The sequence below is a fragment of the Patella vulgata genome, chromosome 3, assembly GCF_932274485.2.
Source record: "Patella vulgata chromosome 3, xgPatVulg1.2, whole genome shotgun sequence".
In the NCBI taxonomy this organism is placed as follows: Eukaryota; Metazoa; Mollusca; class Gastropoda; family Patellidae; genus Patella; species Patella vulgata.
In genome coordinates this window covers 70,390,145-70,407,791 of record NC_065881.2, presented here as the reverse complement: position 1 = coordinate 70,407,791, position 17,647 = coordinate 70,390,145, and the positions used below count along the sequence as shown (strand labels likewise).

The 17,647-nt window shown below is 36.3% G+C and overlaps 1 protein-coding gene across 4 annotated transcripts in view; it reads right to left on the bottom strand.

The window, feature by feature from the left end:
* Window positions 1-8,315: 8,315 nt before the first annotated feature.
* Window positions 8,316-17,647, bottom strand: part of LOC126815822 (short transient receptor potential channel 7) — a 176,679-nt gene continuing 167,347 nt past the window's right edge. For 3 of the 4 annotated variants that reach the window (XM_050541786.2, XM_050541785.2, XM_050541787.2), the window contains 9 exons: window positions 17,484-17,623; window positions 16,883-16,982; window positions 16,008-16,159; window positions 15,035-15,189; window positions 14,109-14,307; window positions 12,923-13,150; window positions 12,419-12,565; window positions 11,716-11,782; window positions 8,316-11,144 (listed from right to left, as the gene is read on the bottom strand). In XM_050541786.2, the coding sequence (XP_050397743.2) occupies window positions 10,705-11,144; window positions 11,716-11,782; window positions 12,419-12,565; window positions 12,923-13,150; window positions 14,109-14,307; window positions 15,035-15,189; window positions 16,008-16,159; window positions 16,883-16,982; window positions 17,484-17,623 (1,628 nt within the window). In that variant the 3' untranslated portion in view covers window positions 8,316-10,704. The remainder of the gene's footprint in view (window positions 11,145-11,715; window positions 11,783-12,418; window positions 12,566-12,922; window positions 13,151-14,108; window positions 14,308-15,034; window positions 15,190-16,007; window positions 16,160-16,882; window positions 16,983-17,483; window positions 17,624-17,647) is intronic. The other variant, XM_050541789.2, reaches the window with a different exon arrangement.

The following is a 17,647-nucleotide window of genomic DNA, read 5'->3' as shown; positions in this document are numbered from 1 at the left end:
TAACTGTGCAATACTGCTAAAATAATAATATTATCATAACAATTGATTTGGATATATGCACAGATATAATTATAAAATATTACCTGTTTGAAATGTTGTTCTACAGAATTCAAGTATGGCAGCTAATAACAAACAAATAATATAAATATGTGATCTATGGATAGTGCATGTCTAAATAGATGATAGCCAAAGAACCACGCCCTGGCTTCTCCGTCTGCAATTGTTCATATAAATCAATACGAATTAGTATATATACCTTGTAGCTGGTATGGAATTGTGTTATCTATTGGTAATAATAGAAGCAACATTTTATATTTTTTTAAGATCTAAGCATACATGACATTACCCTAGGGTCACTACTGTTCTCGCTAATATTGGTCCATTTCAAACATTGTTATCTTGTGGTGAAAATATGGGATCCGAATATCCAATATTTAAGACACGGTGGGCATTTTAAAATCAGTACACAAGTCTTGTCTCTAAGGTTTCGGACGCTATTCTACAAACATATTCTACAAGACAATTAGTAATGGCAGATTCACAAACGACAAAATAATAACAAAAAAACAGTAACAGTGGACTATGCAGGCGTAAAGTTACGACTGCCGATCAATATGGACTGTTTATGTAAATCACCGTAAATGGGGGTAACGATTATGCCCTTGTATTTTCCAAAACAACTCCAGGCGACATAATGCAACTGCGGTGCTTTCAAAATCTAAAAATAAAAATATACACAGGAGCGTATAATACTATTATTGTTCCTTAATGTGACGTCTTCTCTTTATTATGATTTGCACACTGACAACAACTAAATTTTATGCACCATGTCGGACGACACCGTTAGGTTCCATTTCATTGAATACAATTGACAAGACATTTGTTACCTTTTATTAGATCAAACTATTTTCAATGCAAATTTGGGTTTAAAAACTGTCATGCCTAATGCAGACTGTGTCATTTAATGATGTATTTAGACTAAACACAAACTCAAACTAATTTATCTATCAAACGTTTGGCTCAAACCCCTCTCATTACATCTGAAGAAAACTATCCCAAATTGTACATTAAAGGACAATGGGTGAGGCCAAATGTAGTGTTGGAGTAAATAGTTATGACGTAATGTAACACTACTGTAACTATTTCCCTAACTTTTGTCCTCAAATAAACAAATTCAAACATGGCTTCCACTTATCCTGCTTCATTAATTTTATTGACTTATTTCTAAAGTATTGACCCCAACAAACATCAGATTTTGTGTGTTTGTATAAATATTCAAGGATTTTTAATATTAAATAATGATATTAGACGAAAAAAATGACAACATTTTATAAGAATTAGAAAATACTTTACATCTTGCTTTTGACCTCGATAAAATTTTAACCCCTAAGGGATAGAGGTATTTACCTATTGGGACCCATGTTAAGAAATAGGAAAACTTCCATGAGCTGAGATTAGCACCAGAGTGAAACTAGTGTTGGATTCACTTCACTCGAGTAATTAAATGCCAAGATAATGGTACAAATTTGGTTGAAGTCAAACAAGTGAGTCAGTGTTAAGTTTAGAGGTAAAAATGAAGTAAAACAAGTTTTAACTGCTTGTCTCAGGTGCAACATATAATTCTCTACTAATAATATGCCTGGAAGTAAATAGAACAACCGATTATGGAAAATGACCATATGTGTAAACGATCAAAAATAGAAATGGTCCATGCATTCCCTTGTTTCATTCCTTCTCTTCTATTTTTCTCGTTTTTTATTATCTAGTTACGGTTTTTTATGATTGTCAGATATCCTCTTACAGTCTCAAATATAACACCTTTTTGTTTTCAAAGGCATTATCCACCGTTACTTCAGTCAGATATAATAGATAACTCTTGTTTTCCTTTATTATCTTGCGTCACTCCCCATTTCTTCAAATCGTCTTCACGCATCTATCGTATCAATGATCTCTGTGTTAAAATTATATTTGGAATGTGTTTAACCAGTTCTATCACGTATGTGATAAGGGCTGACACCAACATTCTCCTTTCAGCAGCATTGCTTGTCAGGTGAATTGATTGTGGGAAGAGTCCATTTTCAGCTTTTACAATTTGTCGTTACTCACATGCCCATTTACCATAAATATCAAATCCTAAGTAAATTCTTTAATTATCCCGTGAATACCTCTTCTTCCGCCATTTAAGTATCTCACTGTTCTCAGAACAGCTAACCATTCGATCGACAAAACTAGACAGCAAGCGGACAGGCTGTCAGTTAGGGCTCCCCTTGTGCGAACCTCGCGTTTTTTTGTTTTTTTTAGGGAATCCACTATTTTTCTAACAGGACTGGGTTTCTCTACCCTCAATATATACCAAATTTGCCATACTTTTATAAAGAATTTCAACTACCTTATACATACATGTTTAACAAAAATAATATGATACTCATCCCTCGTTTAGGTGATCGGTTCCATTTACTATTTATAATAGCTTACTCTATAACTTGTCGAAACATTTTAAGTGTCCTCTTATTTCCACGGGTATGTTTTGAAATGCAACACTGACACGGAAGAATCACGAAGGAAACAGGGCCGTATGTAGGATTTTAAAAGTGGGGGTGCAGCAGAGTGGTGGGGGTGCCAATATAATGCCCGAGATACTGAGCGCGGAGCGGCGATCGGCGAAGGCGGGAGCCCGCGAGCGCCACGCTCGCGCAGCGGTGTGCGTGTGTGTGTGTGTGTGTGGGTGTGGTGTGCGTGTGTGTCCCCCCGAAAATTTTGAAAATTAGGCTGCCGCAAACACGTTTTCCAAACGCGTGGCGCCCCATAGCCTCCACATAAGTGATTTAAGAAAGTTTGGATCAGGGCAAACGAATCAGGTACCTATTGGCGTGTGGGTGCCATTAAAACCGACCGAATCATCAGTGCCTTAAGAGCATCACTGTGTGATCATAATCAAGTGTATTATTTTATAATTTCTCGGGGCGCCTTATTTTTCTGGGGGTGCAATGTACCCCCTGCATCCCCGCTAGATACGGCCCTGGAAGGAAACCCTAGAGGAATTTTCTCACCAACACTGGGGGTGAAGCCAAGAACTCCTGTTTAACGAGCCAGCTTCTTAATTACTGAATCTCTAATGAAAATCATACGTCTGCATTGATCTTATAATATTAAATGTATCGAACAAGTTAAAAAAAATGAAAGAACGTGTTCAGTTAAAGGCTTAATAGATTTACGGTGAATATAGTCTTTCGTACCACACAAACATAAACAGTAATTTTACTATAAGCATATGGCTAAAATCAATCATGAATTAAATTATGGCCATCTACAGTTCACAATATTTTCTACTGATTTCAAGCCGCCATCTTTATTTTCACTGATCGTATGATTTTAACCAGAATTCCTTTCTATCTACTAAAATCGGGACCAATATTGTATATAAGCCATATACAGTTCCATTTAGGTAATCACTAGCTACTAAATGGCAGGATATAAACGATCGAGTGTATAGAAAAACGTAAACACGTTAATGATTGAACTTTAGTGGGCTTTGTACAATACCTGAACATCATCCCATTAATGCCTGACTTCAAATATGAAAAGTAAAGTTAATGCCATTTTCATCTCGGTTTTCATCATAATAATATGATACTCACCTCTCGTTTAGGTGATCGGTTCCATTTACCATTTATAATAGCTTGCGCTATAATTTGTCGAAACATTTTGCATAATTATCTTCTTATTTCCACAGATATGTTTTGAAATGTTTATATGAGCTGAAATGTGAAAGAATATAATGGAAAATATCTACATCGGAAAACTATTATCTGAAAGAGAAAGGAGATGAATTTGAAGGAATATACTTGAAAAAACATTATTTGAAAGTCAACAGAGCTGTAGAAATTAGAAGACTGCAATTTCATTAAAATTTGAAAAACAAAATCACACAAATTCATTAATTTATAATTAATGCCAATAAACTATTTAGCACACGGTCAACCATAATATACAATACATAAATATAGCTCAGAAAATGTTGATTTCAATGCCCCCTATGTTGAACACTCACATACCTCATATACAGTCCAAGTAAACCTACCTGTTACGCGTAAATCTTATAAATATCTGTACAGTTTTAAGACGTGATTATTTATACCATGGTTTTATATAATCTATGATCTTTATGGTTTATCATTTGATTCTACAATAACTATCTGCTTTACTCAGGTATTGATCTACATTATCGTACCATTACAGTGAAATTAACAATTTCAGTCGACATGAAATAGACAGCAGCTAGTTGACACGTCTACATTATCGCATTGTTAAAGTGAAATTGACAATTTCGGTCGACATGAAATAGACAGCAGCTAGTTGACATTATTTACATTATCGCATTGTTAAAGTGAAATTAACAATTTCGGTCGACATGAAATAAACAGCAGCCAGTTGACACATCTGTATTGTCGCCTCATTAAAGTGAAATTTGAAATTAGCAACTTCGGTCTACATGAAATAGACAGCAGCTAGTTGACACATCTACATTATCGCACCATTAAAGTGGAACTAGCGTTTTCACTCAACATGAAATGGATAGTAGTTGACACACGATCGCACCATTAAAGTGAAATTAATAATTACACTCGACATGCATGAGACATAAGTTGACACATTATGAACAAAGATTCATTCTGTGAAATGTCAAAAATGATCCGTGGAATGGCATCACATTTCGATAATAAAGCATAATCGTTCGGTAGCCCTGTATAAACATGCATAATATATTTCTTGGCAGCTACTGGACGTTTATTAGTATATTTATTAATATATATGAAATTAGGCATTACAATTAATATTTTAATTCGTAGTTAGATTATCTTTAAAGCTCGGCATAGGTACATACCCCTCGCAGTGTTTCGTTTGATTAGAGCTAATCCCACTTAACACTGCTGTAAAGCAAGCAAATTTCTGTTCCAAATTATGACTAGTCAACAGTCTGATTAACAACCAATAGCTAACTGCGTAACAATATCATTACGCTTTAAACAGAGCTCCAAATTGGACCAAATATATTTACATAACGTTACGTCATGACTCACGATTTTATTATGCCCAATTTAACAGTGCATAGGAGAATATTGCAGAAAAACTAATTGCGTGACAAACGAGGCTATCAACACGGATACAATGTAAACAATACTGTTTGGAGACGAGCAATACTTTCACCGTTTTTAATACCTTAAATCACTGTCCAAAGTTTTAGGGAAGACCTCAGATTAAACGAACGGCTGTCATGTTGCAGTACTTGGGATAGATTTGATTGAACGGAAAGAATAGACACACTCCCTCCAAAAGCTCAAGTATCAGAAGCCAGTCCAGCAATGGCCAGAGAGGGATTTCTCGGGTCATTGCTTCAGGAATATGGCACAGGTAGAGCGTACGGCGAATATTGTGAGGTCACATGGACGCAGCTTTAAATCTACTTTGCAACGTGTACGTCAGATGCCTCATCTTTAGCGTCACTATTTCGCCCCCTCATGATTTATACCAAATATCATTTTTCTTGTAATCGGCTTCGGCTACATATACTCTTCAAAAACGTAGGGGATATTCAGAAACAATAAAAAAACTGCTAAAATGCACTGCTGATTTTATTAGAGGTAACCAGTGTATGCTAATAACAATCCAATTGCCTACACATGAACATAAACAGTTCATATGAGCGGCTTATCTGACGGCCCCATTTCACTCGCAAAGAGATACACTGTTAAAAGTGAAAATGGACGTTTTTGATTTTTGTCTTAATAATGAGAAATTGCTCCACCAATCCTCAGACATTCAGCAATTCGTCGTGGCATGCTCCTAATCAACCGTCCAATCACGATTTGTGGGCAATCTGACCAACTCCTCTTGCCGTGCCACGGCCAATTCTTGCATTGTTGTCGGTTGACGTTGCCTTCGACGAACACGTCTCCTGATCAAATTAAACGTAACACACTAAAGCAAAGATACGCTAAACAGTAAATCTTATGCAAGAACCGATAGGAAAGCAAACATGGATAGGATAAACCAGCAAACAGCAGTTTTCATCAACCCTTCCTTGAAGTGTCAAATTTGACAATGCCCCCCCCCCACACGTGTATGGCGCTATTGCGTGTCGCTTTGTGCAGCTCAAGGGTTCTGTTGGGGCGATAAGTTCTCCATCTGTGAAAATACTCTCAACGCATGACAAGTGTCCATGACTATTTATGATATCACAATCTGCATAGGTATTTGCATTTCAATATCCCCTACTTTTTTTGAAGAGTATATTTTAAAAATCGGTGGACTAGACTAGCTACATTAGATAATTCCACATTTCGTTGCAAGAGAGAAATGAGGTGATATGAAGTTTAACTTCCCGCTTTCTGCACCGACCGGGATAATGACTACGGGCATGCGCTGTACAATGTGCTATGAGGGAACTTTTATCCTGACAGCAGCGCTGTATTTCGAGATAAAACTGTGCACGCCTATGTGTACACGGAATCTGTGTTTTTGACCCACCCAACTACTAGACACTCTCCTTGTTAGACTCTCCGTCATGTACCACTGACAAGGAAGAATCACGAAATGTTTTCGGTCAACACCGGGGGTGAGACCAAGAACTCCTGGATAACAAGCCATGCAGTTTTTTACTCACTGAGCCACCATGACTCCCTTCGTTGCAAGAGTGAGAACACCTATTTAATGGATGTATCATAATCACTGATTATAACATAGTACCATGATGTATTAATCAACATACAGTTCCATTTAGGTAATGACTGAAGCTACTAATGGCAAGGGCGTGTATAGAAACACATAGAAAAATGTAAACACATTAATGATTGAACTTTAATGGGCTTTGTACAATACATATTTTATACTGAACAGCACCACATTAATGCCTGACTTTCCAAACATGAAAAGCACAGTTAATGCCATTTTCACCTCGGTATGTCCATTATCACGTATTGGGGGTGGAGATAATTAATTCTGCAATGAATGTTTGCACCGAGAGATATAATAATCCAAGTCGATTCGCAACTGATTTTTATTTTATTTTATTTTTTGTGGCTTCTGTGTAATTCAATATTTCTCCTGTAGGTGATAATGTTGGGCATTCCTAGCACCACCTGTCACTGGTGGTGTAAAAAGTGTCAAATTCGAAGGACATGGGTAGTGTCCATATTTAAGTTTAAGATCTACTTAAGACCAGAAAACCCCAGGATCAATTGATTTATTTTGTTAGTTCGCTTTAGCTAACCCTTTTGTTTGACCAGTTTGTTGAATCCACTTCAGTATAAAATATCTGATTCATAATTCGTGTTGATTTCTAACAACCTTTTCATCCCTTAAGTTCTTATTGAACAACACAGTATAGAGAGGAATAAACAACAGAACCACAGGAGACACTATCACATGATATACACTCAAGGGACAGATGACGCGGTAAACTGGTAAATTTCTTATGGAAATGGGGTTCTTGTGATCTGGTGTACCAAAATTGTCAGCCCCCTTTAAAAGTTTTTATCAGAGGTGTTGTTGGACTCTATGTGATCTGAAGTCAATGGGGGGTAATAACGCATGTCAGACGTTTTACAAAATGTTCTTTGGACGGAACGCTTTCCACCACAGACTTAGAAACAACTGATCATGGCTTTTTGCTCCACTGTATGTTGACGACTGTAAAAATGTAAGATAATGCTGGCTCTATTTCAATGCTACGATAATAAAAGAAGTCTCGATTTTCCATTTTCGCGTTAACCGATTAAATAGTGTATGTTTTTTTTAATCCAATTAATATCGCAGCCACTCGGTGGCCTTGGTAGTTGATTAAAGGCTTGTCTATGCATAAATGTCCAAATAATAATTCATATAACATTTGAAGCTAGAAAAAATCCTGCAATAGGAAGACCTAGCTCTTACATAATGCATCTTTAATAGAAATAGATATTGGGTTATGCATGACTATGTCATCCATATGATTGAACTCTGCTCCATCTCAATATATACGCCATAGTTTTGCTAAGATGACCATATTTCTGATGCAATACAGATAAGTTTCGTTATCACGGGTTTGGTAATCTCGAATATCTGACCTCTGTCTAGCTCTTTTAAATCGATATGATTGACTGCCTTTGTTTATATCCATCTCGGGGAATCGGAGAATATGGCTTATATCGAGCAAATAAATTATCCATAATAATGAAAATGCGACATACTGATATTTTATATCAGGAATGGTTTTTAGTATTCCTCGAGGCAGGCATAGTTCATCAATTGATTAAAAGATCAAGTCCAACTCCAACCACATTATGATATAAATTTATTTAACAATCGACGTAATTGTCTGTAATTCAAATGAATCGAAAGCAAATAAAAAAATTGAAAATAAAACAAATATAAATTATATGAGATACATAACAAGAGAAAGTCTTTTTAAAAACCTATGCAAAATATGTTATGTTAACCTATGTTAAGATATTAGCATGGACATGAACATAACATTCTTATAAGTTAGTATCAAATAGATCAACTATAAGGAACTTACAATCTCTAAATATTAACCGAAAATATTCTAAAATATATTGGAGAGAAATTGTCTTTAAAGCAATCACAAATCAATATGTGTTTACATTAAAGGATAATTTAAACAATGAAAGATCCCAAATCTATTTTTTAAAAGATGATATAATTCAACGGCCAATCCGATTCGATAAGCTTACATTTCATCTACTTCCCTCGAATTACATGATTTGCCTCGAATTTATCACGATTTACCTCGAATTACATCATGATTTGCCTCGAATGACATCATGATTTGCCCCGAATTACATCATTATTAACCTAGAAGTACATGCTTTGCCTAAAATTACATGATATAGATAAAATAGTAAGATGTGTAATATTGTTCAGCATTTGACTAGAGCGACAAGATTCTACATTGTTGATTCTACATCATTTGATTCTTGTTGATTCTACATCATTTGATTCTTTTGTACGTTTTGGTCAGTATTTTAAGAATTAGAATATATAAAGAATTAGATCAGACAATATAATACTCAGGTCAGTAGCTAGCGGGGAGGGGGGGGGGCAAAATCGGCGCACCTGACAGTGCCTTTGCCCATTGGGGAGGTTCCCCCCAATTGGCGCCTTTACTGCCATTTCCATTGGACGCAATATGAAGCCAACGACCAACGTGCCCCTCTTCCTCCCCCATCCCAACTAGCTAAGGGCCTGATACTGGGTCGATTTTGATTTGACTAGAATAGCTTGCTTATAAGTAATTTGACTAGAATGGTAAGAAAAATTGTAGTTTGACTTCCATGGTAAAAATGTACATGATTTGTATTACATATAGCTTATAGTAATCTTTGAACATTTTGGTACTTTTACTTGCCTTGTAAGCTATACGTAATTTGGCATGATTTGATCATCCACGACTGTATACATGTAGTCTACGAGAAAGCATGACCCGAAATCAACTCGAATTGGTATTACTGGTAATAACTATGCTATTTGATATTACTATAATTATTATTATATTATGTGGTATTACTATAGGAAAGATTACATTATCTGATATTGCTAGGAAAGATGATGTCGTTTGGTATTACTAGGAAATATTATATTACCTGGTATTACTGGGATAGATGATATTATCTGATATTACTTGGAAAGATAATATCTGATATTACCAAAACAAATTGTATTATTTGACATTAATATCTGATAATACTGGGAAGGGTGATATTATCTGATATGACTAGGAAATATAATATCTGATATTACCAATAACAAACATATTATTTGACAGTGATATCTGATAATAATGTAAAAGATGAGATTCAGTTGTTCACCATGGGTGAATATAGGCCAGAGAACAATAGTGTAAACATCATTTGATTATAAAAGCCAATTGATAATGAATAAATTGTCGGACATTGTAATCAAGAATGCATTCACATAATAACAATGAATTAAAGAAATAGAGAAATCAAAACAAAGATTAATGAATAAACTTAATAATAAAAATAATCGAAATTAAAATACTTAAGAATAATTTTGGTATATAAGCGAAATACATTGAATATTTCCACATTATATCCAATCATGAAAACATATGATACTATAATAATCATACTTTTTAAAGGTAAACTGATAAAACTATATGCTTTGAAACCAGGCTTGTATTCATGAAGATTAATAAACAACGATTCGTTCAGATTAATATCCGTATTTCAAAACATGTCATTTGACTCCTGTTAAACCCCAGAATCAAATCACCATTAATAATTACACCCTACACAACTCCTTATTGATTCCCGTTTCCTTTGGTGACATTTGGATCATTTGTTCTTTTTAAGACTCAGCACTATTTGATCTCTTAGAGGCTCTATAACTACCAACATAATAACATGGCTGAAACTATTTAGGGCTCTGTTAAAACAAACGGTGGTAGTATCCTAGCTGCTTTTAATTAAGGTTGTAAAAACTGCGCAATATTTCTGTTAATAGTTATCGGTAACATTATTTAAAAATATTTTAACTATCACATCGGGCATCATTTACAACAATCCAGTCTTTTATTATAAACAATAAAAACATAACTTGCATACTAACAATGGCGAAACAAAAAATATTGTAGGCACTTCCTGTGTATCTCATCAATGGTTGTTATGGTAACGTTTATTGTAGCTATAAATTAATATCAATGCTTCCAGTGTCGATGATTTCTGAAACCTCGGGTTCCGCAATCGGACAACCCGGGGTTGTATTTTCTTTGGTTGTTTGACCCTGGAGTTTTGATTCTTCAGGAACAGTATGCAATCGGCCATTACTTGATCGTTTACGGACTAAAGATCTAGCCAAAATGTCTTCTGTATTTACAATGGGGTCTGAAAACACATTTTTGGAGTCTGATGGATTTTCTATCACTTTATTGTCTTCCAATTTACCCACGGTTTTCAATAAGCGCCTTAATATTAAGTCTTGTTGTTGGGCCATTATTTCGAGCCGATCACTTAATTTCTCTAATCTATCCGATTGTCTTTTCTCCTCGGCTTGTCGGACAGAAATATGATTCAACATCTCGTACCGGAAACTTGAGATATCTTGCTTAATTTCATCAAAATCACCTGAAAATAGTCAAAATATTTATCATAAAACAATTAGCACAGAATTAAAGAAAAATAAATAAATTTGGTAGCCATGGCCCCTAAAACACCAGTCTGCTTCTGTGAAAGCAGTGTTTTTAATTTTTGTTAAGAAATCATGCTTAGGTGGTGTTGGATTGTGTTGAGTACATCATTAACTCCCTAGGGTTAGTGTAGTGAGAACTTCAGGGTATTAAACCAGAACTGGAAATTAACTGCCTAGATTAGTGTAGTGATACCTTTAGCGTATTAGACCAGAACTGGAAATTAACTCCCTAGGTTAGTGTAGTAAGAACTCCAGCGTATTCAACCAGAACAGGAAATTGATATCTAGATAAGTGTAGTAAAAACTCCAGCATATTAAACCAAAACTGGAAATTAACTCCCTGGGCTAATGTAGTAAGAACTCCAGCGTATTAAACCAGAACTGGAAATTAACTCCCTAGGTTAGTGTAGTGAGAACTCCAACGTATTAAACCAGAAATGGAAATTAACTCGCTGGAATAAGTAATGAGAACTCTAGCGTATTAAACTAGAACTTGAAATTACCCACCTTCCGGCCCTTCTGCCTCCCTTTGCATATCAAATATATATCTCTTAACTATCCGCTTCATTACCCTCTGTATGAAAGATAAAATGTAAATAATCAGTTTAAAAGAATAGAAACACGTATATTACTCATAATTTACGCCATACGCCAATCTCTCATAATCAGCGCTTTAGACCATCAGATTGTCATGATATTGAATAAATTAAGCGAGAGAGGGAGAGAGAAATGGGGTTTAACGTCCACTCGACACAAACTAGGTCATTTCGGGACTAACATATGGTTTTAATTTTATTTCAATAATTCGCTGGTGCGTAGGGGTCTTTAGCATTGAGAGGAAACCGGAGGACCCAGAGAAAACCCACGAGGTTGGACAGGCGACCCTACTCCTTGTCACGTACAACCGGGGAATCGAAACCACACCAGTTGACTCAATGACAGACCTGCTAACCATTCCGCCATCCAACCCCCAACACCTTTAAGCATCTTGGATGACAATTAAAACCGAAATAAATAAGTACCCCTTGCCGCATGCGCTACCAATTCTATAATAGATATTTATATAAAGCCTTAGCTGGAATTGCAGAATCCCCGAAAATATAGGGTATAGACAGCAATCTCAGGCAAAAATCATCAATCATAAAAAAGGTCATGCAGTTCACACAAAGGAGGGAGTAAACACGCACTGTTTAAATCAAACAGAAATTACCTTATATGTTAATTTTTCACAGAATATATTAGGATCCGAATCATTTCTAACAAACCCATTTGTATTTGTCATTCGATCCCGGAAGTGCCGGATACCTGGATTATGGGAACTGACGCCATCATCCCAACCAGCAGATGGTGCAGGATCCTAGTGTAAAATGAAATAAAGTGCACGATATTTAAACATACAATCCGTGGGAAAAGAAGCAATACAAATGGGTGACCGCTCAATGAATTATGTGTGATTATTTGATCGATTCCGGCAACTCAAATAGCGACTCAAGTTCACCCCCTAAGTTATGGGCGTGAGTTTTAATTTCTAAGTTTAATTTGATTCTTATAGAAACATGACCTGTGCATGCCATTAGCAAATGCATTAAAACAAGCTTATGACAAATCAAAACCTCAAAAATAAAAATAGCTGTTATAAAACTGTCGATCCAAAACTGTAAAATGCACCACAATGCCAAAGAAGTTTAGAAGTTATGGATATTTTATGACTTACCACTGAATTTCCAGCAGGAAACATTTCTATATCTTTTATTCTACCTGGATGACTGGCAATTGGAGGATCATCATGTTTCCAACACATATTAAAAAAGAAACGGAAAAGATAGTATATGGATTTAGGTGTAGGAAATATATTGAAAGGTACAGGTAGAGTACATTCGCCTTTAATATATTCCATATACATTTTACTTCTTGCAAATTTCCATTCTGTGTCAGCCATTTCCTGAAAAGAGATAGAGTTTCAAATATCAAACAGATCGAATGGAAATAATGAAATAAATAACTTCTGCCGGAATATACTTCTTGCGAGATTCGGAATTGTTACTGTGTTCGATTATACAGCAATCTGATTAATATACAGATCTATATTTCGCTTCGTTTTTTTTTATACGTTCGATGTCCTCCGCCACATTGAAATCTGACCGGCTTTTGTGGGACAATTAAAACAAAACTTTGAACTATAAAACTACGAAACGAAATAGGATCTGTGTCTTAATATAATGCAGTATCTGAAACACTGGTAAGATTCTAAACGAGATTCACACCGACATGAATAGATTGATTGAATCACCACTAAGTCATGTATTTACTGAACCCCAAATATTAAGCTACGAACAGCCGTCTTTTATGGACGGAATAATTATATAGATTTAAGATCAGTTGTTTACTGGATTTACAAAGACGAATGAACTAAATTTTAGTGGGCCAATAGACAATTTTGTTTGATCTATAGTTGGAACGACAAAAAGGTAGTTGCGATATATTTGACGCCAGCTCTGGAAAAATAAGGAATGGGGTTTAACATCCGCTCACTTTAAAATAATTCGCTTGTCCACAAGGGTTTTTACTTTAGGAGGAAACCGTTGGACCCGCGAAAACCCACAAGGTTAAGTGGGTGACCCTATTCCTGTCACACACTCAATGACAGACCTTATGATCTAAAGTGGACACGTTAAACACGTTAAAAATCGAAACACTAACTTAAATTATTTGTATTAATCTGCTAGTTAAGGCAAAATGATTTTTTATTTCGGCTTTGTTACATTATGGTATTACTATGACAAGAATGAGGTGATCGACGAGAGTTCTGGAGAACATGTTCAGGGAGCGTTCGACAAAACAGATCAACAACAATGTGAAATTCCCAAATGAGAAAACATTAATGTAATAAATCTAGTTACCTGTATAATTTCAAATGATCTAGTCATCATAGCAATCAACATATTCAGTAAAACGATAACAATGGCCACATTATAAGCTCCATATAACCAATAGCCGACATTCTGAGTAAAATGATTATTAAATTCACCAAGTTCTACAGCAGTTGGCTCCCCTCGACCCAACATTGACCAGAACACCGTTCGGAATGTTATATCTGGTCTGGAAAATAAACAGTTTGTCTCGTCAAAACAGATCTATATATCGGTGGTTAAAGAATAAACAACAATTGCAAAATTCGAAGATTCATGAAAAGCATTATCTCGGGACCGAGACCGTCGTGACAATATTATAGACCTCCGGGCAAACGCGCGCACTGGGACCCCTACCTACACAACCACCCATTGGGAGATAAGTGGGTTTAATGTCCACTCGACACAAACTATGCCATTTCGGGACTAACTTTATTTCAATAATTCGCTTGTGCATAGTGGTCTTTAGCAGTGGGAGGAAACCGGAGGACCCAGAGAACACCCTCGAGGTTGGACAGGTGACCATACTCCTTATCACGTACAAGCGGGGAATCTAAACCACGCCACTTGGCTCAATGGCAGACCTTCTGATTCAACGAGCACTCGCTATACTTCTGCTCTGACTGGGCAAATGAAGACGGCATGGTGTGTTGTGAGGGAAATTTGGCACCAATGTGTACTCGGAACAATAAATGTGATCAAAATACCGATCTTTACTTCGGTGCAGGTTACTTCGCCTCTGCCACACGTGTCAGGTTCCAGGTGTGTTATAAGTATTCAGTAGGAACGGAGTTGGCTATGCCGAGTACAGCTGCATTTGTAAAAGTTTATTCCAAGCTGCCGGGCATGGTACTATGAGAATTATGCATATTGTACATATTCTACTTATGGAAATTATGCTTTTAATCTACACTTACATGCCAAAATTTTCTTCTGCTACTGTAGTGATATTATTGGGTATCAACTCAACTTCTTTTCGGACGTTTTTAGGGTAGTACCAATAGAGATTGTGTAAACCCACCATAAAGGCGATAAATAAAACCAAAAATACCACGAAAAACTTCATAATATCCTGTAAAACATCGAAATCAAACATTGTTACAAATAAAGCACCCTAATAATTTTAAATTCTGAAACAAGAGTTATCTACCTTTTTCAGACATCACTCTAGCTTCTTGTACATATCAAACCGTGCCAATAACAATGACAATGCCAATAAGTATGACCGTAACTAGGCTTTGGGTAGCATAGTTCAGAATGGAAATGTACGCGTAGCTGTTGAAGATGTAAGATACATATGTCGACAACGCATAGTATTAACATTAGTTGGTACTTTGAATTCTTGAGTCATATTAAAATTAGACCATACTTTCTTTTAATTTTGCAGCGTTATGTTGCAATCAGACACCAAAGAGAACAGGTGGCCGATAAAGAAGAAGTTTGATAGCATGTAGAGTTGCACAGTAAGTTATTTGACACCGCCTTTTCCTATGTACGGGGAGAGAGAGAGAGAGAGAGAGAGAGAGAGAGAGAGAGAGAGAGACTCAATTCGGGATTTCAGAGAAAAAGTTCCACTCGACACAAACTAGGTCATTTCGGGACTAACACGTGGTTCAATTCTATTTCAATAATTCGCTTGCGCGTAGAGGTAGGTCTTTAATAGTGGGAGGAAACCGGAGGACCCGGAGAAAAAACACAAGGTTGTCAAGTACAACCGGGGAATCGATACCCCGCCAGTTGACTTAATGACAGATCTTATGACACAGCACGCACGTGCTAACCATTCGACCACCCAAACCCCAGTATGGGGAGTAAGGAGGGGGTATATAATATTCTCATTTCATTGACTCAAAATATTGGTGGTGACATTATCAATAGATTGACACTTACAGTGATCATTCTAGCTAAAGAAATCTGCATAGGTCCAAACAGTTCATTGGCTGGTAATAGATAGGACACACGTGTAAAACTTATCACATTGGCTACAGCAAACGCTGCCTCGGCTACATTATACGGGTCCCAACTATCCCAATAAAATCGATCTGAAAATATAACAATATCAATATTTACATGTTTGGCACACTCCTTGCAGTGTTTCATTTGATTGTATCTAATCTCACTTAACACTGCTGTAAAGGAAGCAAATTTATGCTCCAAATTATGACTGGGCAATAGTCTGATTAACAACCAATAGCTAACTGCGTAACAATACCATTACGCTTTAAACAGAGCTCCAAATATGTTTACAAAACGTTACGTCATGACTAACGATTTTATTATGCCCAATTAACCAGTGCATAGCAGAATATTGCAGAAAGACTAATTGCGTGACAAACGAGGCTATCATATAAATACAATTTGGAGACGAACAATACTTTCACCGTTTTTAATACCTTAATAAATCACTGTCCAAAGTTTTAGGGATGACCCCAGATTAAACGAAGGGCTGTCATGTTGCTTCACTTGGGATAGATTTGATTGAACGGGAAGAATAGACACACTCCCTCAAAAGCTCAAGTATCAGAAGCCAATCCAGCAATGGCCAGAGAGAGATTTCTCGGGCCATGGCTTCAGGAATATAAATGTTTGTATGATGCAAGAATTTTTGATTGTAATGTAGTTAATTTATACACAGTGTGAAACTCAACTTCATTCGCCAAGTCAACAAATCTAAGTTAAAGCAAAATTATCGGTTATTGGTTAATAGAACCCAATAATAAGATACCCTAAACACATATTTTATCATTTCTAATAACTATACTGACCTGCTACTAGCCAGTAAAGTTGTAATTTTGCTTCTAAAGAACCATTACCCAATGCATGCCACGAACTCTCCGATTTAAAATAAGATAGGGATGCTTTGACCTACAGAAAATGGACAACAAAACATGAAATATATTTTTTATGACACACCCCACTTGACAAAACCACGCTAGAAAATTCGGAGGAACTTTCTCGGCCATCGCCTGGATCGAACCTCAAACCTCCTGGTAAATGAGACGGCACCTATCTCATTGTGTCACACTGGCTCTACGGTCTACTCTTATATTGTCAAGGGATCTTTTAAGTGTACGTAAATCTGTATACGGACACTCGGTTCTTCGTCCCATCCAAATGACTATACGTTGTCCCTTGCCAGGCCCTGCGACCTGCACCACTGACCAGGGAGAACCACACCCGAGAGTCCCGATGAACTTTCTAGGCCAACGCAGGAATCGCACACAGAACCTTCAGGTTGGCGAGCCAACAAACAAACGACAAACACATATATTATGTGAAGAGCGCCGTGGAGCAGCTGTTAGCTGGAGCACTCATCGCTATACAAATTGATTACTATTGTTATTATTAATAAATGAAGAAACAAACCTTCATTATGCTGACGTATCTTAATGAAAACGACATGATATAAACCGTTAATACAGCCGTATCTAAATAATTATACAGAGAATCAAAATAATTAAACAATCCACTGCTATATAACTGCTTCACTTCTTGCCATAACATACCTAAAAAATATACATGAACAAAAA